The sequence below is a fragment of the Pseudopipra pipra genome, chromosome 22 (genome assembly GCF_036250125.1).
Source record: "Pseudopipra pipra isolate bDixPip1 chromosome 22, bDixPip1.hap1, whole genome shotgun sequence".
Lineage (NCBI taxonomy): Eukaryota > Metazoa > Chordata > Aves > Passeriformes > Pipridae > Pseudopipra > Pseudopipra pipra.
Genome location: NC_087570.1, coordinates 1,470,737 through 1,497,865, shown reverse-complemented (window position 1 = coordinate 1,497,865; position 27,129 = coordinate 1,470,737). Strand labels below are relative to the sequence as shown.

General features: G+C 50.0%; 2 protein-coding genes across 6 annotated transcripts; one reads left to right on the top strand and one right to left on the bottom strand.

Annotated features, from left to right (window-relative positions):
- Positions 1-616: 616 nt before the first annotated feature.
- Positions 617-9,617, top strand: LOC135426027 (probable glutamate receptor). Of its 3 annotated transcripts, none has more exons than XM_064678978.1 (11): positions 617-774; positions 2,209-2,316; positions 3,906-3,937; positions 4,486-4,545; positions 4,809-4,988; positions 5,537-5,763; positions 6,032-6,129; positions 6,213-6,430; positions 6,869-7,094; positions 7,598-7,845; positions 8,349-9,617. In XM_064678978.1, exons 2-11 carry the CDS (start codon positions 2,244-2,246, stop codon positions 8,448-8,450), a joined length of 1,464 nt encoding a protein of 487 aa, XP_064535048.1. In that variant the 5' UTR covers positions 617-774; positions 2,209-2,243; the 3' UTR covers positions 8,451-9,617. The 3 variants fall into 3 exon arrangements, with proteins under 3 accessions (XP_064535048.1, XP_064535046.1, XP_064535047.1); XM_064678976.1 differs by having other exon boundaries at positions 618-778; XM_064678977.1 differs by having other exon boundaries at positions 618-778; positions 2,206-2,316.
- Positions 9,607-27,084, bottom strand: PANK4 (pantothenate kinase 4 (inactive)). 3 transcript variants are annotated; one of them, XM_064678943.1, is made up of 19 exons: positions 26,923-27,084; positions 24,313-24,395; positions 23,628-23,836; positions 21,944-22,127; positions 21,355-21,447; positions 20,170-20,323; positions 19,357-19,538; positions 17,908-17,989; positions 16,696-16,796; positions 15,917-16,072; positions 15,004-15,116; positions 14,451-14,538; positions 14,052-14,203; positions 13,582-13,637; positions 12,991-13,040; positions 11,672-11,779; positions 11,397-11,497; positions 10,884-10,952; positions 9,607-10,010 (listed from the first exon to the last, which is right to left on the bottom strand). In XM_064678943.1, the coding sequence occupies exons 1-19, from the start codon at positions 27,044-27,046 to the stop codon at positions 9,797-9,799; spliced, it is 2,319 nt and encodes a 772-aa protein (XP_064535013.1). In that variant the 5' UTR covers positions 27,047-27,084; the 3' UTR covers positions 9,607-9,796. The 3 variants fall into 3 exon arrangements, with proteins under 3 accessions (XP_064535013.1, XP_064535015.1, XP_064535016.1); XM_064678945.1 differs by lacking the exons at positions 9,607-10,010; positions 10,884-10,952; positions 11,397-11,497 and adding an exon at positions 12,140-12,232 and having other exon boundaries at positions 11,670-11,779; XM_064678946.1 differs by lacking the exons at positions 9,607-10,010; positions 10,884-10,952; positions 11,397-11,497 and adding an exon at positions 12,140-12,232 and having other exon boundaries at positions 11,727-11,742.
- Between the last annotated feature and the right edge of the window lie 45 nt (positions 27,085-27,129).

Below are 27,129 nucleotides of genomic sequence, written 5' to 3'. Positions count from 1 at the left end.
CAGCAAAGTGCACAGTGCTGGCTGTTCCTCAGCTCACACTCCCCCTGGAAGGGCTGTCACTTCCCTGGGGGCTGAGAGGAGTTCTTGGCTCTAATTTTAGTATCACTTGGCACTTCCAGCATATCACAAAGTAAGGTAACTTTGTGGTATCAGTGATTTGGAAGAGGGCTGGAGGGGTTTAATTCTCTGACTAAACCTTTTCAGATGCTACTCAGTATGTTTTGCTTAAAAATGTTCCCTCAGTTTTCCACCCTGGCTCAGATCTTCACTGCTTGTCTGTAGGATTTAGATGAGAGGCCCTTGAAGTTTGTGCAGCACAGGTTTGGAAAGGTGCCCTGAGGTGACCCCACAGTATCACTGCAGTCCCTGAAGGAAAGGAGGTACATGTGCAGCAGAATGTGTGATCTGCCCAGACGAGCCTCACACTGTGTCTGAACACAAAGCAAATCTCATTAACATTCTCCAGATGAAAAGTCACTCATGTAAAACTTCAGCTTTGGGCTGAAAAGCTGCAGGGAGTTGCTGCTTTTTTTAATTTTAATGCTTTTTTAACTTTAATGTCGAGTACATGCAGCTCACCAGCTTTAGGAAGATAATGTTCCAAAGGCCCAGGTGCCCCCTCAGCCCGGGCTGCTCCTGCAGAAGCCACTCCTCCTCTCCCAGCTATTTAAACCAGCACGGGATGCCTGGGATCTGAGCTTGTCCTGTGCCCGGCATCGAGCTGCTGCTGCCCAAAGCCGGACAGACGGACCAGGAGAGGCCGAAGGAGCTGCTGTAGGTGAGAAACTGCCTCCAGTTTGTTCTCTGGGTCACCTGGAAGGGTCAAACCTGGTGCCCCGGGCTCCTTCCCGGCCGAAGGGTGTCCATCCCTCCCGCTGTGCCTGCTGCCTTCCTCCAGTGCTGCTCTCAGGGACGGACAGGGACCTTTTGGGTGCATTTTGAAAGGCTGAAAACCTGAGGAGTGAGAGCTGACTCCAGCAAAGTGACTTCTAAAATCCCTTGGTTTTGCTGTAAAGCAGGAGAGAGCTCTGTGCCTGCTCAGGTGGGTGTGAGGGATGTGCAGTGGTTCATTCAACCCTGTGGAAGGAGCTCTTTACACCCTGGGAGCAAATTAACCCCCTCTGCCCTCCCGGTTTTCTCCCCAACTGATTCTTTTTGTTAGATGGTTCTGGTACTAAATTAGAACTAGGTATGTGTATTAGCCTGTGCAAAAATGTCTTTTTTACAGGTTTACACTGCACTTGTTCTTTCAGCTAGTCAGCAGCCAGCGTGTTAACAACTCTTTCCTTTCAAGGTGATGCCAGCAAGGTATTACCAGCTCTGATTTAAGTCTTGTTTTTTGAAGGAGGCCACTTGAAAGATGATCTTGGAGCATGTACCAAATTGTAAGGGAAAAGGAGGAATAATTTAGGTTAAATCTCCCAGGAGAAGTGCATTTCCTCCCTGCCTGGAGATGCTGCTGCGTTTCCTTTACCTGCCTGGGTGGGTGATGAACCTGCTCAGTTTTTGTGCTGCCACAAGTAGCAACCACTTTTTGGAAAATGTTGGCTGGTGCACAGCTCCTTTGCTCTGGTCCTTTCACAAGGATCGAAATATTCCCACCTGGAAGGGTTGTTTTTTTTTACAGCAACAACAAAATCAGCACTGAAATTTAACCCAGAAAAAAAAATTCTTCTGTTTAGGTTTTATTAATTTCTCTCATTAGGTGCAAAATATAGAGAAAATGAGTGAGGGAAAGTACTGAGCTGTAATGGCAACAGTTTTCACAGGAGTGCAGTTTTGGGGATGTTTCCTAAAATCTAATGAGGTGACATAACTGAAGGCAGTGTTTCTGAGCATCAGGCAGAAGCAAGTAATACCACATGTAGGATTTTTTTGTCTTTATATTCTCATATATGGTAAGTTTTCTTGGGCACTTTTAATTTGTTTTTTAATAATTTCTGGGGAAATGATGTCCTGAACCTTGTTTGACACTATGGCAACAAATACAATCCAGAATATTGGAGCATTTTGAGGCTTAGTACAACCTTGGCATTGATTGGTTTTGCTCACTTTGTTGCTGATTTACAATGTGCAGTTATTTGAAGCCCTGCAGAATGTTTGTTGCAGAATTTGAGATTTTAAAAAAGTTAATAAAAGGGCCTGATTTCACCCAGGGATGAGGAACTGCAGGACCAGCTTTAACTGCTTGCCTTTCACCCCCAGCAGGAAGGTTCCTGCAGGCAGGAGGAATTTCTGCTCCGATGGCCAAAGGTCTTCCCTTCACCATCCGCGTGGTTACAGCCCTGCTGCTCCTGAGGGAATCGAGCCAGGCAGGTGAGGAAGGTGATCCAGAAGGGTTGGCTGCACCCACAGCTGGTTTGGTTCTTCTTTAGAGCGTTAATTCTTCCAGTCTTTAACTCCCTGTGCTTGCAGGATTCTGTCCTAACCTGAGGGTTTGCTTTATTGGTTATTGTGAGATCCCCAGGGCTCACCCTGTGCCAGCCTCTGACTGGCACCTCACCCCCTTGTGAGTGCTGCTGCCAATGTCCCTGCTGCTGCTGCTGAGCATCAGATGGCAAAGACCAGGGGGGTGAAAAGGCCAGAAAAGGGTGGTTGGGTGTCCCTGAACACCATTACTGGGGGTAAACTGCACTTCTGGGAGCTGACTGTCCCTCGAGCTGCAGCAGGATGAGCTGAGGATGGGGGGGAAATGGAGGTGAGGGGCCAGTTCTGAGGGGTCCTACAGCCTTTTCCCAGGATAAATCTCCCACTGGAAGGCTGGGCATGCCCAGGGTACGAGGGGCAAGGGAAAGGCAGAGCTCTGCAGCCACAGTCAGTTCCTGCAGCCAAGAATGGAGGGATGAGCTCCTCTCCTTGTGCTTCTGTCCCCCTCCCAGCGGGGCCTCGGCTGTGGGAGGTGTCCCTGCCATGAGCTCGGGGTTGGTGCTGCAGTTTGGTCCCTCCTGGGCCTTTCAGGAGGTCTCACAAAGGGGCTTTGAGCAGCTGCACCCCTGGGGGAGCTGCAGCCCTCAGAACACACTGTTTTCTTCCGAGAAACCCCACAGGTCTTCAAAAAGGGGCCTCAGAAAGCTGTTACTGCCTTTAATAAGTTTCTAAAGGGAGACAAGAGAACTCCTTTGTGAAGATTTCCAGCTCCCATGGAGAACTGTGGTGGAGAGGGGAAAAACAGGTTTTGTTTTGCAATAATGTAGAGTTCAGCACGAGGCCAGAAAATGCAAACCCAAAAGAGGAATAGTAAATACATAATGAATGAATATGCTGTTATATTTAATGAAAAACTCACAGCTTTTGCTTGAAAGAGTGAAAACACCCTACATTTTTTTTTTTATCTTGAGGGATTTTTGGCTTTTGCACTGTGAATTCTTTGATTCCAAGGAGCAATGCTAAGCATATTCCAGAAAAATCATCCTGGGCAATTAATGAGCCATATATTGACAAAATTGTGTCTTTAATTGTGTGTCTCAGATGCAGAACTTGTCACTAGTAGGGGAAGGGAGGAGTAAGAAAACCCAGTGTCTTGGAACTCGGTGGTGAGGAGCTTCTGGCTGTTCATGGGGCTTTTCCTCAGGGGATGGACACAGCAGGAACGGGGGGAATCAGCTGTGTGAGGAAGCAGCAGAGCTGGTGCTTCCCCGCCTCAGGGGGGGCAGTAGGGAAACAAATGGACTGTGCAGGATCCATTCCCCGGGGGTGGGTGACAATCAGAACCTCCTGCAGCCCCACTCGGGCTGTTCTGTCTCTGCTTCCCTTTGTGCTGTGGAGGAGGAATCAAACCCAGGAGCCTGTGAGCCAAGGGTGAATGTTCTCTTTATTGAAGTGCACTATGAAATGGGGGTGTGAAATGTCACTTTCTGTAAATAAAAGCCTGGCAAGAATCTGATTTTGTTGTGGTGTTTTTCCAGGAGCTGGGAGGAATGATGATGCTGTGAGTAAGGTATGTGTAAGTTCATTGGTGCAGAGTTACTAATGAAGGTGTAGGTGTCCAAGGTCTTAATTCAGAAATAGATGTGGTCGTGTTTTAAATACACTGTTCATGGATGGCTGTGTGTCTATGCTTTTTTTTTTTTGTATCTTGAGCTCAGTGTTCATACAGAAGTGAATCCATGTTTCCTTGCCTCCTGTTCTCAGGTTTCCTACTGTTCTGTGTCTCCTGGAATTGCTCTCTAATGAGACCCTAATTGGCTGCTAACTCTTGTCTGCAACGTGAATTTATATCTTGGGAAGGCTCTACCACTATCTGAAGAACTGTGACAACATTTAAAGTGATTTTTTATTCGGAGCAGGCACTAAAGTGCAAGGCCTGTGACTTGTTGCTGCCGGGGAGCAGCGGTGTGAGGTCACTGCAGCTCAGGGGCAGGCTCAGGGCTGGTTGAACTCACACACCCCTGACACCCCCAGGCTGTCAATTAAGCCCCAGCCTGGTGGGGCCATTTCTGGGCTTTTGAAATCCAACTCTTCCTTCGTTTTTTTTTTGATTTGCAGGGCGTTGACTCAAGGGGACAAACTGAGGGGCTTCCCACCCTGACTGTCACCACGATCCTGGTAAGGCAGTGACACAGAGGCAGGGGCAGAGCTGGGATTGCACTGGCACCTTTTTCCCCATCCATATATTTACAGGTGGTTTTTTGGGCTGGCTTTGACACTTATGTCCTTGTTTGGGGGTGTTTTGTGGCTGTGGGGGTGTTTTGTGGCTGTGGGGGTGTTGTGGCTGTGGGGGTGTTTTGTGGCTGTGGGAGTTGTTTTGTGGCTGTGGGGGTGTTTTGTGGCTGTGGGGGTGTTGCAGCTCTGTGTGTCCCCCTGCACAGGAGGATCCCTACGTGATGGTGCGGGGGGCAGAGCTGGAGGGGTACTGCATGGACCTGCTGGGGGCCCTGGCGGGGATGCTGCGCTTCCAGTACCGAGTGAAGGTGGTGGGGGACGGGCAGTACGGGGCCGTGTCCGCCGGCGGGAACTGGACCGGGATGATCGGGGAGATCCTCAGGAAGGTAACGGCCCCTCTGTGCTCCTGACCAGCTGCAGCTCTTGGGCTTTGTTAGTTTGCTCAGTTATCCTGCCTGTGGTGCAGGACTAATGGCCAGCCAGGCTTGGAGCTGGTTTTGGCCCAGAACAGAGATATGGGAACTGGCACAAGGAGACAGTGGCCAGGGCAGGAAATGGTTGTTGCACCAGGGCACTCCCAGTGCAGTGCTCGTCTGCCTCAGGGGCTGCCTGGCTGTCCCTGCACTCAGAGATCTCAGGCATCTTGGCAAAACTTACCTTGGACTGGGTCCCAGGGTGAGACTTGTCCCTTGCAGGATGGCAATAATGGCTCAGGCTCTTCCAGGAAGGAAGAGTTATCCTATGAGTTACCCCCTGAGGTGCCATTCCCTGTGGCTGATGTTCTGCCATCTGTGGGTGGCCTTTCAGTTAAACCTCTGTGCCCCTCTGCCCTCCCTCTGTGCCCAGGCCCGAGCTGTGCCAGGGGAGCAGCTGTTTGAGGGGCAGAGCTGCTCATGGGGCTGGAGGGTTGATTCTCTCCTCTCTCCTCCTGCAGGAAGCCGACATTGCAGTGGCCCCACTGACAGTCACCTCGGCCAGGGAAGAGGTGGTTTCCTTCACCACCCCCTTCCTGCAGACTGGCATTGGAATCCTGCTTCGGAAGGACACGGTCTCTCAGGAGATGTCCTTCTTCCACTTCCTGTCTCCTTTCAGCAAGGAGACCTGGACAGGCCTTTTATTTGCTTACCTGCTGACATGCTGCTGCCTCTTTCTTGTCGCCAGGTATAAATTAATTGTTTCACAGAGTTTGTTCAAGTCAGGGGCTTTCTCAGCTATGAAGAGATTAGTTTTTAAGAAAGTACCAGGAAGCATTTTGCTTTGAGGAACCTTCTGTACAGGTGTAGTACCAGGGCTCACAAAGCTTAAGTCCTGTCAGATTAAGCCAGCATGAGGAGTAGGATCTCCCCAGGAGGAACACCAGATCCCTTGATGTGGATTATTTATATTTTTCCCCGTGAATGTCTGGGTTTATCCTGTCATTTTCCCCCAGACTGAGCCCCTGTGAATGGAATGAGCCAAAGAATGAAGAGAACCACTTTACCTTCCTGAACAGCCTCTGGTTTGGAGCAGGAGCACTCGCCCTGCAAGGTGAGCTGGGAGGGTGAAGCAGCTCTGGGTGCCTCTCCCTCCACACGTCCCCTCCCCGTGATTCCTGTCTCCCTGTGGTGCAGGAGTGACCCCCCGGCCCCAGGCGCTCTCGGTGCGGGTCGTGGCCGTGGTGTGGTGGCTCTTCACCCTGGCCCTGCTCGCCGCCTACATCGCCAACTTCACCGCCCTGCTGAGCTCGGGCAGCGAGCAGCTCCCCATCCAGACCTTCGAGGACCTCGTGAAGCAAAGGAACCTGGAGTTTGGGACTCTGGAGGGCTCCTCTACCTTCTACTTCTTCAAGGTGCAGAGAATCTCCTTGAGCACACACGCAGGGGTTGAGCTGCCCAGCTCGTGCCTTAGAACACCCTCGTCACTCTCTGTTTTCCTGAAACACTTCCAATAATGGGGTTATTGTTCTGTTTGTCTCTCCTTCCCCCTTTTCTCACAGAAAAGCAGGCAGAGAGCTCTATTTTTGTTGTGTGTTCTCCTGTAGAAAGCACCTCTGCCCTTCAGGAGCCGTCCCTGTGTGCTTTGACCAGGAGGTGCTGCCTGAGACACCCGTGCCCCTGTAATGCTGTGTCAGGGACAGTCTGTGCTCACCAGGGCTCACAGGGGGCTCAAGGGGCAGTGCTTTAAGTGCTCTTGTTCTCCAGATTGTTTTACAACCCCTGCACATTCATGCACTATTTTGGGTGATTGTTTCCCACCTCGGTTTGACGCCTGGATTTTTGGGCTGCAGAACTCCAAGAACCCCATCCACCAGATGATCTACGAGTACATGGAGAAGAGGAGGGAGCACGTGCTGGTCAAGACCTACCAGGAGGCCGTTCAGCGCGTGATGGACTCGAACTACGCCTTCATCGGGGAGTCCATCTCACAGGACCTGGCGGCCGCCCGGCACTGCAACCTCATCCGGGCCCCCGAGGTCATCGGGGCGCGGGGCTTCGGCATCGCCACCACCCAGGGTGAGTCCTGTGCCCCACACCCCCTGCCCACGGGGGTCAGGCTCTGCAGGCCCACGGGCAGAGCAGAAGGCCTGGGGTAGCCAAGGCCTGGGGTAGCCAAGGCCTGAGCCTGCGCTGACACAGTGCAGGGGATGGACAGACAGAACCACGGCCGGGTCACCGGCAGGGAATTCTCACTGGCACCCAGCGACTTCCTCTGAACTGTAATAAGCAAATGCTCCCCTCTCCCTGGGGTGTCCTGGGTTCCTGTGGGTGTTTGCTTCTGCCTTGGTCCCGGGAGTGCCGAGCTCCCACTGCAGGGAGCAGTGGACAGGTTGCTCCTGTGGGGCCCGACTGCTGGTGCTTCCCAAAGTTCCCACACTCTGTGGCCAGGACAGGGTGGTTGGTAGTTGTGTTCAGTGGACACCTGCACACGGGTTGGCCCCGCTGGTGGTGGAGCAGCGTCACCAACAGGGTGACAGTGGCTGGGATCTCCCCCATCCCTCTCTCCCTCTCCCTTTCAGCCTCCCCCTGGACCAAGCCCCTGTCCATCGCCGTGCTCAAGCTGCGGGAGCTGGGGGACCTGGACTACCTGCGGAACAAGTGGTGGGAGAGCAGCTGCCTGCGGCAGAGCCGGGACCGCTGGAGCCCCCTGGAGCCGCCGGCGCTGGGGGGGCTCTTCCTGGCCCTGGGCGTGGGCCTCGCCCTCGGCGTCCTGGCGGCCCTGGCCGAGCTCTCCAACAGCAGCCGCCTCACGGCCGGGCATGCCAAGGTGGGTGTGGGGGTGGGTGTGCCCGTCCTGCCAGTCCTGTCCCTCCAGGGCTGCACCTCCATCCTGCCCCTGCTCTTCCTGAGGGGGAAGGAGGCCATGCCCTGTGTTTATCCCTTAAAGCACCAACGTTTCATAGCTGGGGCTCTGGGATGGTTTTGTAGCCTGAGCAGGACAACAATTATAAAACAACCCCCCAACATCCCCCCAAAAATTGAGTAGAGACATTACCTGCAGTCCCAAGGCAGCCAAACTCATTCCGATGTGCTGGGTGTAACAGAGGACAGCAATGATCAGTAACAAGTTTATTCTCAGTTATGGCTGTTCTTAAGTCATTTGACAAGCAGGAAAAGACACGAAATGGAACTGCACCAGTGTCTGAGTGGGCCCCTTGGTGCTCCTGTTCCCCATCCATCCCAAGGGCCGGGCTGTGCACATGGAAAAGGGGAATCCCGTGACAGAGAACAACCCACCCACCCCTTTCTCCCCTCCCTTCTGTCTTTCAGAAATCTTGTTGCTCTGTTTTCATAGAAGAGATCTGCACCCGTCTACGTATAAAAGAAAAGGCCAGACCCAGCCAGGAGACATCAGGAAAGGCAAATGCTTAGGAGTGTTTTGCTGAAGGGATGGGCCTGTGTTAGGGTTGTACCATGTTCGTGTCCTAGGAGCTGTGTCAGTGTAGAAAGATGTTTTTCTGCTAGTCTAGAGTAGTGGTTTTCTAATTACACAGAGCACTTCTGGAGAGGTGGTGGAGCTGGACACAGAAGGAAATCAAGTGGCTTGGAAGAATTTTAAACTGATAGGGGACAGAGTGGAACTGTGACAGACAAGGGAGTGAAGGGCCTGGTAGAACAGAGCTGAGCTGGCCAGTGGTGGATCCATGTCTAGGTTAGGAGTTTACCCTGTAAGTCCATAAATGCCTGTAGGAGTAAGTGACTGGGGACAGGTTAATGGGAAGCCTCTGCTACTAATTAGTGTGTGAGGTGCAATCTGGGAACATTAAAGCTCTTGTCCGACTGTTGTGATCAGGAACAGCTTAAGCAATTCAGCTATAAATAGCCTGTGTTCCCTCTCTGAGCAGGAGATGCTGGTTGTTGGGAAGGTCATTCCTAAATCAGAACTGACAGTGCTGTTGTGGAACCCCAAACAGGCCTTCCCTACATCCCAACCCCAGGAAGGGGAGCCCCTGCCACTAAGGAACCACTGGAGTTAAGGAATTCCAGATGTGGGCTTGTCCTTTGTCCCTTCCCAGCACAGGATAAGGGGCACTGTCTGGTGACAATGTTTTGTTCCAGTTAACCAAGTATTGAGGATGAGGGTTGACAGTGGAAATCCAACAAGACCAGAGCAGGGAGTCCCCACCTGGGAACAGACAGGGAGAGCAAGGGGGGCTGGGAGTTCTAAGTGCTGGGAAATCAGGGCTGGTCGTTATCCCAGCCCACGACAGCTCCAGCTCAGACACAGCCTGAGCAACATCTGTGGGGGAGAAGGTGGATCAGTCCTTCCATCAACTGAACTGCACAGAGCAGGAGAGATTTAGGTAAGTTTAAAAGCTGAAAATGCAATGTCAGGTTCACTTAGCACTTAAAATCTATTTGGTGTGTGCCACGTCACTGCTGGCAGAGTAGGCAGAGATGTATAAAAAAGGTTTCATTGACATTTAAATATATTTCTATATGAATGTCTCACAGAACAAAAAAATAAAGTCTTTTCATCACAAATACTGCAGCATTAAAATAAACACTTACCAAAATAAACAATGAGTGATATACATATATATGTATTTGAGTGTGTAGACTATAGAGTGAATCATATTGTTGCTTTTTAAGTCACAAAAGCACAATATAAATACGGAATTTCCTGTGAACTCTTTTTTTCCCTGTTGTAATAAAAATACATTCTTTACAGTTAAAGTAAAACTAGTGCAAGTCCATCCTCTGCTCCTCCCAGCCCATCATTTACATGGCACTTCGTACTTGAAGATGACACTGAAGATCTTGCCCCCGAGGCGGTCGGCGAGCCACGAGTTCTTGATGACGGCCAGCTTGAGGCTCTCGCACCTCAGGGCCGCGTAGTAGTTGGTGTGGATGGCCCTGCCCATGCCCTCGATCACCACCAGGTCCGTCTGCCGCTCCCGCACCAGCTCTGCCAGCCCCGCGTCCAGGCGGCTGCAACGAGGGGGGGTCAGGGCTGCACCCCCAAACCCCCCTGCCCCTCCTCCTGCACTCCAGGGCTGCACCCCCAAACCCCCCTGCCCCTCCTCCTGCACTCCAGGGCTGCACCCCCAAACCCCCCCTGCCCCTCCTCATGCACTCCAGGGCTGCACCCCCAAACCCCCCTGCCCCTCCTCCTGCACTCCAGGGCTGCACCCCCAAAGCCCCCCTGCCCCTCCTCCTGCGCTCCAGGGCTGCTCCAGGGGCTGCTCCACGCCCAGAGCGTGGCAAAGGGAGGGCGGGGTGGGATTACTGATGCCCTTTAAATCGAAGGGAGGTGACTGAGGGGTCACAGGATCACTGAATATCCTGAGCTGGAAGGGACCCACAAGGATCGTCCAGTCCAACTGCTGGCCCTGCACAGCCCCCAGAGCCCCACCCTGTGCCTGAGAGCACTGTCCAAACACTTCCTGAGCTCTGTCAGGCTTGGTGCTCTGACCACTGCCCAGGGAGCCTGCTCCCCTCATTTTAAAGCTGCATTAAATTAATCAGATTTTCCAGAGCACACAGGTAAGTTCTGTCTCCAACAGAAAAACTAACCAAAAGTAAATGGGTTAATGTGAAATGCTGCTCAGTGCCAGGGGATTTTTGGTCACTGCAGGACCTGCCATCAGCCATAACCTGACCAGCTGCTGAGGGACCCAACAACCACAGATACCTCCATAGGGCCTGATCAGTGTTACAGCTCTGTAAATCCAAACTAAACAACTCCTCATGGGTGTGTGAGCGACTCCCATCAGGAAAGGGGACTGGGATGCTCCAGAGCCAATCCCTGACCATCCTGCAGCTGCGGGAGACAAACAACAACCCTGCACTCTGCCCACCTACCTCAGATCCAGGCACGGAGAGCTGGAGCCTGTCTGAACCAAGAGCAGCTTCTTGTCCCTCAGGGCAGAGCTGTTTGTTAAAAAAACAGACAAAACCTTTCAACAGCTGCTTCAGCAGGGTCATGCACATCTGGGAATGAGCCAGAGAACCAGGAATATCGAAGCCTCCTTTGCCAAGGCTTCCTTTCCTGCTGGGACTTTTCTGGGAAACACCAGCCAGTGTCCCAGGGACACTGTGTGTGTGTGTGACATGGATGGGTCTGCCTCTATTAACACAGACAATTTCTGGTGCAGTAGCTTGACCACCTCTCAGGGAAGACACGGACAAGAAATACAATTATGGGTGGCCAGGAAAGATCCAATTTCTAAATTTTTCACCTCAACGAAAGCAAACCCTGTGCCTTGGCTTTTGTCCAGGCTGCAGGTTTCAGGCCCTATGAAACCCAGTTCACTGTGGGCTCAGTGAGTGCCAGGGGCTCTGTTTCCCCCCCACATGGCCCCGTTCCCTGCTTACTGGATGACGGGGTCCATGGCCGCGATGCGCTCGGTCACGATCAGGGACTCGCTGTAGGTGACGTCGTTGAGGGCAGGGCCAGAGTTACAGGCCAAGATAACCTGAGGGAAGGGGGCAGGAGAGTTCACAGTGAGCCCCTGCAGTGCCAGGTATTTGAGTTATTCCCGATTTGGCACAGAAGAGCCAAAGTGAAGTGTCCTGCTGGAAAGGCAGCTCCACCTTCCAGCAGTTCCCAGAGCTCCACTGCACAGGAATTCCCGAGGAAAACCACTCACCTCTGTCCCTCTAGAAAGGAGCTCTCGGACAAAAGGAAAGACTCCTAAAATTATGTCTATTCCACTGTTATCTGCGAAAATTAAGGCACATTTATGAGGAGGACCCTCCTGCAAGAGAAAACCAATGCATTCAGGATGGAGCACAAGTCACTGCAGGGAACAGTTTATGTACAACTACTCGCTCCAAGAGCCCACACTTGTACCCTCAAACACTGGAGCCTTTGGGTCTCTGTAGCAGCAAAGTCCCAGCACAGCCTGTGACAAACAGGAGGAACTGGGGTCCCTGCTGGTGTCTAAAACACCTCGAGTTCCTCTGCTGTGCCTGGGACAGGGCTCTCAAACTGCAGCAGTCAAACCTCCACCTGCCACTTGGGCCAGGCCCAGCCCCAAGGTCAGGCTCTGCTGTCCCTGCAGGTCCCACTCTGGTGGGCAGCAGCTGCCCAGAGCGCGCTGGGGGTCAGGACCTACCTTGGTGGGTGCTCAAAGCCAGCCTGGTGCTGGCTGAACAGGATTCCCTTCTGCCAGGAAAGGGCAGGATGGACTGCTGGGGGCAGTGACATCCTAAAATGAAAAGATATTGCCTACTCTCCATTAACCTCTTAATTTATTCTCAATCTGATGCTATGAAACTTAGTTCACAGCAGCAGCATAAGTGAAAAACACTTAATTCCTAATAAAAAACTGACAGGACAGTGCTTGAGGTTCCTCAGTTATCCCCGTGACACCAGATTAGCTGATGCTTTGCTTTAGGATGTAACACACAATGATTTGCCACAGTCTGCTCATCCCAAACCTTTGGGCTGCCATTTCCAACTGAGAGATTTACACAGAGACACAAGAGTGTTTCAGTTAACCTTAATTAAACAGTAATAGAGATCACATGGGGAAAAAAGCTTTGCTAATTGATAAGATAATTACTTCCAACAAGCTCCTACATTAATGACAGTTTAGATTGCCTACTCGGGGGCAGGAACAACCCAAATGCTACATTTGACCCCAAGTTTTCAAACTCAGGGGTCTGGTTGTACAGAAATAAGTCCCTTGTAAGGAGGGGACACACTGTGGTGTCTCTGGAGCAGCTCCAAGGGCAGCTGGGCTCCAGTGCTGCAGTTCCTGTGGGAATTCAGAGAAGCACCTCACTAAGTAACCAAGTGTCAGACTAATCCTTTTATTCCCTTCATCAGGGCGAATTACTGGGACTGTGGGACCAGGGTTTGCTTTGCATTGTCTGAACAGTTTGTTAGATGTGTTAAACCCCCAGGATCAATCAGGTGGTTTGATGATGAAGTATTTAATGTGTGGATTAAGTGGTGTCGTACCTTCAGTCTCTGCAGCCACTGGCTGTAGGAATCTTCCAACCAGGGACGTTCTGTGGCACAGACAGAGTTGGGTCAGCATTTCTTACAGGCACTGATCCTTACAAACAGCAATTCTGCACACTGTCAAAGCAGGAGGTTCACTCTACATGTATGGAAGCTTTAAATCATTTGAGCTCAGGTTTTGAATGTTAAATCTTCAGATCCAAAGAGCTCCCAGGCTCTTAGTTATGGGAATGGCTCAGTGAGAGCAGCCCTGAAATGGAATTTTCATCCTAAAGCACTGGAGCCTCTGAAATGGCTCATCCTGGGCTGGGGGTGTTGGACCTCCCAGGGCACTGTCCCCTGGCAGGGACAGAGCTCTCTGTGCTGAGGCTCCTGCTCAAGGGGGGAGGTTTGCAGGATTTAATTCCTTTGGAACACAAACAGGAACATTCCACCCAAACTCTGGATCTGTATTTAGATAACCCTAACAAGTACTAATGGCTCCTTGTCATGTGGGCAGCAGAACTGCCAGAACAAACATTCCCACTCTCTTCTGCTCCCTCATTTACACAACATCCAGCTCCAACCACCACCTGGATCCCCCTGTACCTTGTAGCTTTGACTTGGCTTCTTCAAATCCAAACTGTGGCTCAGACTCCAGGACACTGCACGAGGAGAGAAACAAAGGGGCCACAGTTACACACCTTCACCTCACACAGCTGTAATTCAAACATTTCTACAGCAGGTGCTCAGCAATTTTTCTGCACTGGTTATTCTGGGGGGGTCCCAGGACTGGGAAACAGCCACTTTGTGCTCATGTTAAAGACAAAAGGCTCAGCTGGACGTTAAATTTGAGTTCTGATGCTACAAGAAAAATGTTCAGCTGTCTGCCAGAGGCCCAGGGTGGAAATGGAAACTTCCCCTCACACAACACTTGGGAGCAAACATCCAACACTTGACTGGCGGTGAAACACAAACTACAGTTACAGCTGGATTGGTGCACTCCAAAAAAACCCAAACAAACCCACAACTGGACATTCTGTAGCTTAAAAGGGGCTGTTAAAGGATGCAACACCTACTCTGAGACTGCCTTTGCTCCCCAGTCGAAGACATTCCCTGCCAGGAGTCCTTTCACCAGAGCAAACTGCCTCTCCTCCCAGCCCAGGGAATCCAGGGACTCTATGACACTCTGGAAACGCTTTAAGGCTATTCCATTTTCTTTCTGCTTTACCTGTAAGACAGACATGAAATGCTGGTTTATATCAAAAAAGTTTCCTACCCATCCTTGGCTGTCTCAGTCCCAAGAAGGTGCTCAAGCATCTCCTCTACACTTGTGGTCTCTCATGGACCGACAAGTTACTATTATCAGTGTGCTTAGGATCAGGGAAAACCTTGCCTGGAATTCTAATAAAAATCTTCATTAGAGCCAGGATATGATCCAGGATATGTGTTGTCCAGCCCGTGAGGCAAGAACTCACCTTGGAATAGGGATCTGGAAAATTGAACTCGTTTAAACAGTGTTCCCTTGTATCCAAGAGACTCCTCACTGTTAAGGTACCATATGCACTGGAATAAGGGAGAAAAACAGATCAACCACTTCAAACAGAAAAAGTTGTTCTTCTTCTCTGTTCCTCCCTAAGTCACAGCACCTCACACAAGCACTAAAGCTAAAAGTCTCATGTGCTAAACCCCTGCCCTAAGGGGTAAATCTACAATACAGATTATTTAAGTGCAGGGAGGGAGGATGTTCAGAGCAAGGCCAGATACTTGAATTAACCTGCTGCCCTTTTTAATAACCATGCACAAATTTTTAATAATGAATTTTCTGCCAAGATACAATTTTCCTGTTCAATTCCAACACATGAAATCCAAAAGCTCTGTGCAGAGAACCTGATGTTTGACACAGCAACTTGCTGCAGCCTTCAGCCTGCTTGGCTTTCAGTCCTCTCAGCTGCCCAGCCTGCTTGGCTGTGGGTGTGCTGCCTCAGAGGAAGCAGCAAGTGATGCCAGAGGGAAGGTAAAGGCACTTACAAGGGCTGCTGCCTGAGTGTCTGGAGCTTGTTCCAGTATTTCTGTCGGAACTTCTCCGCTCTCTCCTGAGCATCCACGGAGTCTGGCTGACTGGCTGCAGCTCGCTTTGCCACCTGGGACAGAATGGGCAGCACTGGAGTTACCAAATTAATTCTTCCTCCGTGTGACTGCTCTGAAGTTCAGCCTGAGAAATAACCCCTCCATCTGCCACCCTGTTCAGTGCCTGGGGCCCGTCTGCTCCCTCCCACTCAGCACCTCCCAGCTTCCCTTCCCTGCAGCCACCAAAGGGCACTTTTAATGCCTCTTTTCCCAAAAGATTTCAAGTTTATTTTCCAGACTGTACTTTTAGAAATTAAACACAAGTTCTATCTGCTCATAGGAGGGGAAAACAACAAATGCACACACACACACAAGGAGAAACAGGCAGAGCTGCTGGTCCACATCGACCCCTTGTGTTCTCTCCTTGTTTACAGCAGGGACTGACTGAACCAGCCTGAGAGCAGAAAAAAGAACTCGTGTCTGAGTCAGTCGTGCTCTCCCCGTGGAAGAGTGGCTGTGAGGCAGCAGGACTGTCCCCAGAGCAGGAACAATCCAGGGATCTCTGGCCTTTGGTTGTATAACTGTCCTGCTTGCAGCTCTGTACAGAGAGGTGCAGGTGCTATCAAAGAGAGAAAATGCTTTGAAAACACCTGAAGAAAAGCACCCCAGGAGAGGAACACTTCTGCCTTTGAAGGTGCCAAGCACTTCCTTAGGAGCCTGGGACAAAGCCAGGTGCCTCTGTTGCAGGAAGAGGGGCTGCACTCACACACAGAGGGGTGACACAGCAGCAGTATTTTGCAGGATAAACATGTTGGTTCACAGATTTATTTGCCAAATACCTGTGTCAGCCACGGGACTGTTGTGTGACACTCACCCCATCCAGGGCCTCCTCGAAGCAGGTGAGCCAGTATTTTCTGGCCATGGCATCATCTGTGAGGTCAACAGTGTCTGGGATGTAGGTGGAAGGGTCTTTCAGCAGTGGCAGGTTCACAAGTGGTCTCTCCAACCTGTCCATTTCCAGCATGTCAAACTAGGTGACAAAGGGACAGGGATCATTCAGAAGTGGATTCAGAGCAAGATAAACAAGTACAAGGGCTGTAAAAGTCCAGCTACAGTTAAGACTGACAGAATTGCAGACTATTTATGTTATTTATCCATGCCCACCCTACAGGCAGGAATTATCAAGTTTTATGCCAGTTTTCCTGTGAAATCAGAATTACTGTACTGTCAGTGTGTTTGAGAGATGACTGGGCTTGTGCTCTTCTGTCCCATCATATATTTGTCTTCTCATAGGAAGTGAATCAATGCTGCTTAAAGACAGTGGACCATCAGATTCCAAACTCTGAAGTGTTTCAGCTGTAGCAAAATCCAGCTGCTTCAGACAAAAGGGCAGGTGACAAACGTTCCCCCCTGGTTTGGTGAAGGAGAATAAGACCAAGTTGGTGAAGGAGAGTGAGACAAAGTAGCAGCCACAGTCTGTTCTATGAGAGGACATCAAACACCACACAAGACACAAGACAACATCACAGGACTCAAGACACCAAGTCAGTCACTTCTCTGGGCAAGCAGGTCCCAGGGCTGGAGAACAGGGACCTATTCCCACACCACCACTGCTAAGAGAACACACACAGCTCTAGGAAGGACCCCACATACTGTACCACTCCGTGTTCTCTGCATGGGGTAAACATCAGGGGATGTGCTCATAAGACCAGAACTCCCAGCATAATTCTCTCCCCAGCTGTACTGGTTTGGATCTAGAAAAGAGAAAGACAGAGACACACATAATCTGAAAATAAAACTGGAAATACTCCTGTGAGTGAGTCTAGAGCCAGCACCCCTTCTGAGCAGCTGCCTCACTACACAAGCCAGCTCCCCTTGTCTTTAACAGCAAACAGCATTTTTCCCTCTCACCCCCAAAAGAAATGTTTCAACCACTCAGTGAATTACCTGCTCCAGAGAGCTTCAACCTGAATGAGACAGGAGACAATTTAAGTTCTGCAATCATTATTTTTTACCCCCTTTCCTTGTCATTAACCAGCATGCCTTCAAAGCACTATCACTGAGCACAGTTTCCTACTTCTAAATCTAGATCCATTATTGACAAAACAGAATTACAGAACTCTCAAAGCACAACATAAGTTTCATAGAAACACTGAAGTTACTTCTAGATTTGTTTGAGAAGAAGTTTAATGAGCTCAGGTGTGCAGTACATGCTGCAGAAGCAATGTCTCTAATTCCTCAGTAGCTGCTTCCCTGCCCATCCCTAGGAAATGGGTATGAACAGAACTCCACATCCATTACTCTGAGGTGTATCTGATACTTACTACAACTGAGTACCACGAACAGCCTCACTCTCTGTCCCACTATAACTAAGGCACTGCCTGGCTTGCCATTGACAAGGGAAACAGAAAACTCAAATGGCAGAATTCCAGCAAAGCCTCCTGTATCCAGGGAGTGCTGGACAGGAGGGTCTCATCTGTGAGGCTTCTCACTCTCAAACACAGTTTGGAGATGCTGGTCTTCCTCAGTACATTCACTGAATTCAGAAGTGGCTTCTTAAAGAGGGGGAAAGTTCTCCAAAACCACATTTCCCCAGTGGATTTAGAGTTCTGACTGCTCTTGGCAGAAGTGCAGAGAAGAGAAGAGCCCAATCCTGCTGCCTCCTCAAAGGTGAGCAGGAAATCCAGTGAGAAATTAGGATGTCCCTGCCAGAATGTATAAACCCAAAGCCCAGCATCTGTGTTTAGTAGTGCCAAATGTATTTATTTAGGCAACAGCTTACATGCAGCCTCTCAAGAGAAACTTGGACAGTACACTGACATTTCAGAACACAGCATATACAGAACAGAGCAGTGCTGTACTTACTGTCTTGTTCAGCTCCTTTTAAAAATGCCCCAATGGCTCCCAGGTAGCCTTCATGTCTCAGGAACAATGCCTGAACCTCTCCCTGCCACAATATGAAACATTGCAATTGGATGGTCCCTGAGGGCTAACAGGCACTTCTTTGTCACTAGTTTTACACTTAAATTTAATAGAAACAACTAGAAGATGGCAATATTCATTTGTGCTACATTCTCACACATTCAGTAACTTTAAGTGGTGCTGCTGACTCAGCTCGAGGAGGAGCTGCTCTCACACATCACTGCACAGCTCCTGCACAGGGTGGGGTGTGCCAGGGCTGCCCACCAGAGCACGGGGAGCCAGTGCCTGCACTGCACCAGCCATGAATATTCAACTCCTCTTGCTTGGACAGGCTGGAAATCCAAGGGGGTGTGATTCCCAGGCTCAGCATGTGCATCCAACATATTTGAGACGCTGCTCACTACCCTTATTTCATTGTTCAACAATGTGCAGACACAGAGTGTTGTCCCTAGGCAAGAGCTCCCCCATCCAAACAGTTTAATTGTTAATACAAAATCCAGGGATGCTGGGGAGAAGAACAGCCTCCATCCTGCAGCAGGGCCCCTCAGCTTTGCCAGGCTGGGTGAGACATGGCCTTCTCCAAGGAGGTCAGCAGGGACTGTGGGAACAGCTCACCTGAGGGGAGCTGCAGGAGAACAGCAGCTCTCAGGGGGATTTGGACTGGACACAGAACTGCTGATTAAGTGACTCTTACAAGAACCTAAAGCTGCAGTTTTGCAATAGTTTTCTTGGAACCCAAAGTTTTGCAGAAAGGGACCACAATGGTGAAACAAAAGGGAAAAAAGCAGCATACAGGAGTCTCTTGCCTGAAGCACTGAGATGGGAAAAATGGTGTCATCTACTCTATAAAATTCCAAAAGTGCAGGAGCTAATCTACCTGTAATAGTCATTAATGAGCTTTTGGACTTGACCTTTTTCTATTGAAAAATCGTATTTTCCACAGCTTCAAAACCTGCAAAGAACTTCTGCTTGGTTGATTTGGGGTTTGATTATTTTTAACAACAAACAACAAAACCCCACTGATGCCAACTGCTGTCTGGGCAGAACGAGCCCACGCTGCAGGGCCTGAGGGTGGGAAGGTGCAAGTCAGCAAGAGGAATTGAATAATGATGGTGGCTATCTAAGAACACAGTGAAAACTCATCACTGGGCAGCTACGAGACACTGTCAACCAAAAATAACAACAGAGGGAGGGAGAAAAAGGGCTGGACACAACTCCCAGGCACTTCACAGTGATTTTACCCCTCCCACAACACAGCCCTGCCTCACCTACCTAAAGAGCAGCCCTCTGAGCTTTACTTCATGTGCAAATCCACTTATTAAAGCACCTAAACATCCCAGAGAAACGACTGAACACGTGCCTTTGCTACAGGACAGTCTGTGCTCCCCTTACCTTGGAGAAGAAGTTGATGCTGTAGGTGATTGTGCGCATGGTGACGGGGTGGCCCCGGATGAAGAACCCTCCAAAGTAGATCTTATCCAGGTTGTGCAGTTTGGCATAGAGGCAGGCCAGCTGGCCAATGTCATTGCTGATCATGTGCAGTAAACTTTTTGCCATATCTTCTTTGGAAAATTCTTAAAGGGAAGGAATAGTAAAGGAAATGAAACGCGGCTGAGGGAGCTCACACGGACCGTGCTTTCCTAACCAAGAGCCAACAGCTGGGGAAAGAAAAACACAGGTACTTCAAACATGGAGGAGGGTGCATTTGGTTGAAGGCATTGTGAAAAACAAACTCAGTCTCTGTGAAATATTTCTGGGAAAAAAACCTGCTGGAAAGGCCAACAGGAAATGGCAAGAATCCGTTTCCTCTCTCCAGGAACCACAGACCATCAGCCTCGACCTGAGACACACTGCAGGCATTTCATTGTAACACTGAAAAGAAACTGCATATGACAGCAAACCCCTGCCACAGGGCCTTTTGGGAGCCCAGAGAGCCACATCTATGTCCCACAGGAATTAATCAACCCTGGACTAACCAGACTCCTTTTTTTTTCCTTTTCCCTTGACAGGCAGTCCCAAACTGAAAATCCAAGTGTCTGCTTGTAAAGCAGCACCAGATAATATTTTTAATCAATAAAACATTATGCAGACAAAACACAAGGTCATGAGAAGGAGTGTGATTGTTTTCAGCTCTACTCCTTGGATCACTACAAAGATGATTCCAGAGGCCAGGGGGGTGGTTGGGCAGCTGTTGCACCCCAGTACCTTTGTCTGCTGTCGTGGACTTCCCAAAGCTGCTGGCTATGAGATTCCCACTGAGCCCCAGGGTCTGGTAGGCCCCTCCATACACGTCCTTCACCAGCATGTCCACGTTGGTGTGCTGGCCCTTGGAGGCCAGTTGCAGCAACTCATCAAACTTCTGAGGACGAGAAGCAGAGTTAGCACAGCTTTCCTGGACAGCCAGAGAACCTTGCTCAGAAACCCAGGGTGTTTTTATTGACCAAAACCAGGGGGTTTGGCTTGCCTTATAATCAACCCTGCCAGTAAAAGATAGATTATTTCTAATTACAAGGATTATCTAGAGTCTGTGTCTGATCAGACAGACTGATCTTGAGCAGAGCTCCTTTAATCTCCTTTCTTATCTGGAAATCTTTTGTTGAATTTCCTCTGAAAACTAGGGATGGGTCTGCACATATAAAACAGCCAGAAGCCTCGTGCATCTCATATCTTGGAATGAAGTCAGAAACACAGTAACTAAGAGGAAACAGAATTATGCTTCCTTGAAGCATGGGAGAAAAACAAACAGTTTGAGAAGAAGAGCCTCAGTGTGCTTTTACTGTTGCAGAACGTGTTAATGTCCCTGAAATTAAACTTGCAGGCAAGCTGCATTATCCCAATACTTAATTTATAACCCTGCTACCTCGAATTTCTTCTACAAAATCAAGACAGAACTAAGAGCAGGCACTGTCATGTTGTAAGATTCCTTCTTTAAGAGCATCAGACAAAAAGCACAGAGCAAGCTGTGTCCTCCCTTTGACATCTCCTTATCTGGTGCCCATGGAACTGCAGCTTTTCCTACACTGCTGCCATTCAGCACACTCATGTAAGGCACGTGGCTCTTGGGGACAGGAAAGACCAGCATGATGTAAGAGCTGAGGAGGGCAGCACCAATTCAGTCCTTGTCCTGGCAGATCACCAGCCTGGGATTGAAGTGAGGAACCCCTGAAACTGTACATTGTGACCAAGAGGCAAAATTCCTGCTCTGCTCCCAGACACTGGGCAGTAATTGGGTGTTCTCTGCTTTGTTTCTGCAGACACTGCTGCAGGAACTGCTTTTCTACACAAACTACTTAAAATAGCTATTTCTCCCTATTCAGAGTTTGGCATTCCAACATTCCAAGCTTCCTCTGAGCGCTCATTTAATCCCATTTAAAACAGACACTTGGATACCTTTGTTTTGGTGAGCAGTGCTCCAAGACCCCAGAAGGTTCCACCTCCAATTGAGCTCCCTCCAATCCACTCGAATTTGTCTTCTGTTTCTACCTGTCAATCAAACAAGGCAGATTTGTCTGGAAAGCCCTGGGATAACTGAACACAGACTGATGTGAGAGTGCAGGGTTTGGAACAGTGGAATTAGTGTAACTGTTTAACTGTGTCAGCAGCAGGTGACAAGTGTGTGTTCCACATACACCACAAGCAGTTTTTGAAATCTTTGTATTTAATTCTTGGCCACTAATCCTAAATGTAGATATTAAATAGTGTCTCATCAACAGTGTGCCAAAACAAACATAAAAAAAAAAATCACTTTGATCTGACAGCCTTTGTCCTCATCAGGTAATTTAAGAACTTCTCTAAACACCAAATTGAATGTGATTAAAAAGAAATTATGGTAGTGACACGGAAAAGCATTCATAATGCTGTAATAGAAATAAATAGAAATAAATGACTTTTTTTAAAAGCATTACCCAAGAAGAAACAGTGAGATGTTTGAGACTGCCTTTATCAAATTCCCCAATAAATCCCTTCAGCAACCACTCACCTTCACTATGGAAACCCCCGAGCCAATATTCACCAGCAAATAAGGGAAGATGTTGGGGTGGTTTGTCTGGAACCGGAATTCCGTGTCCGAGTCCTTCTGGTAGGCAAACACCTCGTGGGGGATGTTCCTCAGCACAAAGTTGCACCCCTTAATTAGGCAGGTCATTACATCTTCCTTATCAACCCTGAGGGGGAGGAAGAGCCTGGCATCAGTGTCCCAGCCCTGCTGATAACCCAGTTTGCTTTTCCAGCAGCAGTTTACACAGAGCTCACAAACAGAGGCTTTCCCACGACGTGGCAAAGGTCCAGCTCCCTGGAAACGGGAACCCTCCCCGTGCACATGGCCCGGGCTCCCTCCCGTGCCAGCCTGGAGTTGGGTGACACAGGAATGTCACTCAGGCTGTCACTACAAACAGTCCTGCCCCCTCTTTGGCTCCCGTCCTCCCTCCTGCCCTGTCCCTGCACTGCTGCCACAAAGTAGGTCAGGAAGCTGAGCTGGACATGAACCTAAGGAAACAATTCCCCATCATGGAATAATTGTCTGTTGCTCTTCCCCTGCCTTCTGATAAAGGACAAAAAGCCTCCTCAGCATTTCAGCACCTGCTTATGACAGATCCAAGGGACTGTGAGGAGCCTACAGCTGGGATTAACAACAGGAAAAGAGACTTCTCACAAGAGTAGCAGGATCCACAACAGGCCATATCCTGAGCCAGGAGTCTGGGAAGGTGATATGTGGTTTAGATAAGATGAATGATAAGTCAGCTATCACTTACTGACTTCTGTTGACTTCTGTGTCTATGTACTGTCACTGACTCATGGGAAATTCTTACACAAAGTACCACAAACCTTGTTGAAAACACACAAACACACCTTGGTGACTACTGAATGCTTCATGTGTGCCAGGCTGGAGAAGGTGCTGCTGCCTGGGGACCAACTGACAGTGTCTTGACCAAACGAAAACCAAAAGCAGCTGCACCACGTGAGAAAAGAGGGGAAATTGCCTCCTTGTCTGGATTAATTGATCCATGTCTTGAATAACTGCTACTGATAATGTACTGATGTGGGCTGGTGTGAAACAAAAGTTACCAAAACCTCCCCTATCAGGAGAAGAAAGCAGTTTGCAAAGGCAGTGAGGAAGCAGCTGAGCACAGACCTTGAGAGGCTGAGGGATGTACTGCACAGGATCCCAGCCTTGAAGTTCTCCACAGCAACACCAGGTAATCTTTAGTACTGGGGTAAATTAATGACTTTTTTTCTATAATTGCAGTAGATTTTTAGCATATGGTGTCTGATAATGAAGTTTGAACAGTAAATCTCTGATCTGTGAATTCATGGGGCTGCCCTTTCGTCTCCTGCAAGCCTGTGCATGGAGTTTAGGTAGGAGGTATCCAGTGACTGTATCACATTAGTTAATTCTGAGCATGCCCAGGAAAACGTTAGAAGCCTTTGGAGTGGGAGTAAGTTAAATCCTTCACAGGAAAGAGCTGTGATAATGCCCTGCTTTCCTCTCTTCCCTGCCCCCCGTGTGCTGGCTCAGCTCCTGTGCTCTCTGTCAGCCCCTGATACTGTTATCTCTGGGACAGGCACAGCCCTGCTGGGTGTGGGTGGCAAAGGGAAGGGTGGCCTCCAAAACCTCATCAAAGGAGAAGTACAGTCCTACAACTGAGTTTAACGGTTCCACTTACTTCAACCCCAGCTTCTTCTCAATAAGATCTTTGAATTTATAGGCACCACCACCTGTGGCTTTGATGACTTTTGTCTCTGTATTGACAAGATGGTCTTTGATGAAATCTAGGCAGGTTTCAATGTAAGTGTTCTCAAATTTAATGAAGTGAAGTCGAGCTGTGATCTCTTCCTGAACAGATATTTCATACAAGGGTTCATTTTCTATGTCCTTTAAAAGAGAAAAGAATTTCTTAGAGATCTCTCTTTGAGAAACAAGGTTAAATGCTAAACTACTGAACATCAATACTTGTGCTTTTTTCCCTTGAAACTGTGTAAATGCCATTAAACATAACACCTGAAGCTCTGTCAAAGAAGGTTAGAGTTTCACAGGTCTTAATTCTCCTTAAACTGAGATAATCAATTGTCCCATGCACCAGACACACACGAAACCTCTCTGGATGACAAAAGTTTTATGTCTGTGTAGGAGTAGGGTTTTTTTACAACTCTTTTTTACCACTCTTACCTGTCTGGAAAATAACTATTTCAAACACTACCTGGCAATACAAACACCTCCAAAAAGTTTTATATAGAACAAGTTATTAAATGGGTTTTGGATAAAATTTCTGTTCTCCCCCTGAGAAGCCAGTCCAGCACCTCACTCTTGTGAGTCAACCCCCTGCAGCTGATCCCTGCTGGAATTCTCACCTTTCCAGAGTGATCAAAGGATCTCACTCGTGCCACTTTGTGCTGCACAGTTGAATAATAAGCCAACTTGGTTAATGAGCCACCTGTTCGTAAAGAGATGACAAGTTATGATTAATGCCTCACCTTAAACCACAGAACTCATGCTCATGCCAGAGTTCTTGGCTCTCCAGGTCTCCTCAGGTAAAGCCAGACACAGTTAAGGGAAATGCAGTGAGCCCAGGAACCCTTGGCCTGGTTAACCCCCAGTGCTCCACAGAGGGAAAAGCTCCCCCAGCTGAGCTTGTGCCCAGTGCTGTGGGATGACTGAAGGCGAGCAGTGCAAGTTCTTAATTAGCCAGGCTGATGCATGTAATGCTGTTATTAACCTTGTCTGGAAACTTTCTGGAACCCCCCAAATCTGCTGCCTGTAAGAGGATTTTCTCACTGGTTTTGCCACAGCTGAGCAATGAACCCTCGTGCACAATCAGTGTTTCAGCAGCACCACTTAAATAATGTTCCTGATAATACTCTTAACCCAGGACAAGTCTGCAATTCGTGGCTGGTTAGAAGGTGACTGTGTACTGAGTAACTCTTTCACAAGGTTGTTCTTGGCTTTGGGGTAAACAATGCTCAGAATGGTGTTTCTCAAGCCCAGAAGTGCAAGTCTGAGCAGAGCAGCCTCCTCACCCTCTTCAGGCCTTGAGTCTGCTCATGGCAATAAAACTTTCAACTCTCCCCTGGAAACAGAACTCAACCCCTTGACCTGTCTTTGCATCTGACCTGTAAAACTGAATTTTTGAAGTTACACTGAATAACTTCAGTGTTTTCCACCACATTGCTGAGTGCTCCAGGCCTGAGGGTAACTATGACCAACTTCTGGGTTAATGTTAAAGTCCTGAAAGTAAATAAAAGCCTGGCAGTGTCAGATCCTAAATAATGGCTAAATATGGTGGCACTGCCCTCTGTGCCTTATAATAATCAGGAAACGAACGACAATCCCTTGTGCTGATGGCTTTGCCTTCATTACAGCACTGTCAGCTCTTCCTCAGTGCTCCAATATTTTTATTGGGAAAATATTTGCAACATGTAGCCTGTGGGGTTTTTTTTCCTGACAACTTGAAGTGAGGCCAATGTAGAGTGATCGTGACAGACACTTATAGTTGCAACACCAATAAAACTTCCCTGACCTGGGATCTGATTTCAGTGTCCCAGCCAATGCTTTCGAGCTTCTGATAAACAAAATCCACGGTCTGTTCTGCTGGTGAGGGTGCTCTGAGCTTCCTTCCACCCCTCTGAACTGAGGAATCACGAAGCTTGTGTTGGAATGCCACATTTGTACAACACTGACAACGACACAAATGCTCCACCAGCTCCCTCATCACCAGGAGCATGGTCTGCAGAGCCATGCTTTATACATTATCCCCTTCCTCTTCCAGTTTTTAAAGACTTAAATCCACGCAGAACAGCAGCTGAGACATGAAGCCAGGTTTTATAACTAATCCCACAACTCTAATTCCATGCTGACCCGCAGAAAGGGCCAGTTCCAGCTGTTATTTTAACAGCCCCGAAACCAGCAGTTTCTGAAGGAATGAAGCAGAGCAGACAGGTGACACGACAAGGTTGTTTATTGTGGTGCAGGTTTCCTTCCCACCCCGCAGTAGTCTCCAGCACAGGGAGCAGTGTTAACCTGAGGAGTATTGCCTTTTTTTTGTTGTTTTGGTTTTTTTTTTTTCCCCCCGGCCTTTCTCGTAAATAGTTCGACTGACCTTGTAGCTGCAAAACAGAAGCAAAACGTGTGACCTGGCAGTCGTGTGGGTGTGCACGGAATGGTCGCTAATCCCCGCCCGGGTGAGCTGTCCCCGGGCTCGGCGGTGTCCCTGCTGTGGCACTCAGGTGTCACCTGCCGTGTGTCCCCGTCCCTCGGCCCGGGATGTGGAAATTGGGGCCGCTGGGTGCTCGGGGTTAGCACAGAGCTCTTGGGGTGCCCGAGGCAGCCCCTGCCCCCCGCCAAGCCCCGCAGCCGCTCTGCCCTGCCCGGGCCGTGTCACCGCCGCCCTCCACGGCCCTTTTCGTCTCTTCCAGGTGCTGGGCCGGGGTTGGGCCGGGGGGCTCCGCACTCGGGCCTGGGGCGCTCTGAGGGGGCGCAGCCGCCGCCCCCCAGTCCGGCCGAGCCCCCCCTTCGGTCCCGGTGCCCCGAGCGGGTCCGGCCGAGCTCTCCTCGGTCCCGCCGCCCCCCGGCCGGTCCGGCCGAGCCCCCCCAGGCTCTCCCGGTGCCCCCCTGCCCGCCAAGGGCAGCCCCGGCCGGGCCGCCCTGCCCGAGGCCCGTTACCCGCGCGGGGCCCGCCGGGAGCTGTAGTTCCGCTCCCCCGACTGCTCCGCGGCGCCAGCGGACAGCGGGACTACAACTCCCCTGGTGCTCTGCGCCGCCAGCCCCGCCGCGCGGCCCGCCGGCAGCTGTAGTGCCCTCCCCGCGCCCCGCCACAAGACGCGGGCCGTCAGTGACTACAAATCCCAGCATGCCCCGCGCACACCACCCCGGCGGGTCCCCTCGGCGGGGCCGCAGCCGCCGCCCGTCCCCCGCCGCCGCCCCCTCCTCTGTGCCTCCACCCTCCCCGCCCGCCGACCGGTTACCGATGTCAATGGCGAAGCGCTTGGCGTTCTCCAGGTTGCGGAAGATCTCGTCGGGCGGGAGGGTGATGCTCTTGTCCAGGCTGCCGTGGCCGCCGCCGCTGCCGCGCCCGCCGCGCTCCGCCATTTTGAACGCGACCCGCTCGCTCCCTCCCTCCCTCCCCGCCGCCTCATCTGATATGCAAATATATGCGCATAAATCTGCATAAT

Excerpts from the sequence above, each read along its gene's own strand:
- PANK4 (XM_064678943.1), bottom strand. The coding sequence starts at position 27,046 with ATGGCGGAGCGCGGCGGGCGCGGCAGCGGCGGCGGCCACGGCAGCCTG. Across the intron at positions 22,128-23,627 it reads GAGAAGAAGCTGGGGTTGAA|GGTTGATAAGGAAGATGTAA; the intron begins GTAAGTGGAACC and ends CCTCCCCCTCAG. Across the intron at positions 10,011-10,883 it reads TCTCCGTGCCTGGATCTGAG|CCGCCTGGACGCGGGGCTGG; the intron begins GTAGGTGGGCAG and ends CCCTCGTTGCAG.
- LOC135426027 (XM_064678978.1), top strand. The coding sequence starts at position 2,244 with ATGGCCAAAGGTCTTCCCTTCACCATCCGCGTGGTTACAGCCCTGCTG. Across the intron at positions 2,317-3,905 it reads GAGGGAATCGAGCCAGGCAG|GAGCTGGGAGGAATGATGAT; the intron begins GTGAGGAAGGTG and ends GTGTTTTTCCAG. Across the intron at positions 3,938-4,485 it reads ATGATGATGCTGTGAGTAAG|GGCGTTGACTCAAGGGGACA; the intron begins GTATGTGTAAGT and ends TTTGATTTGCAG.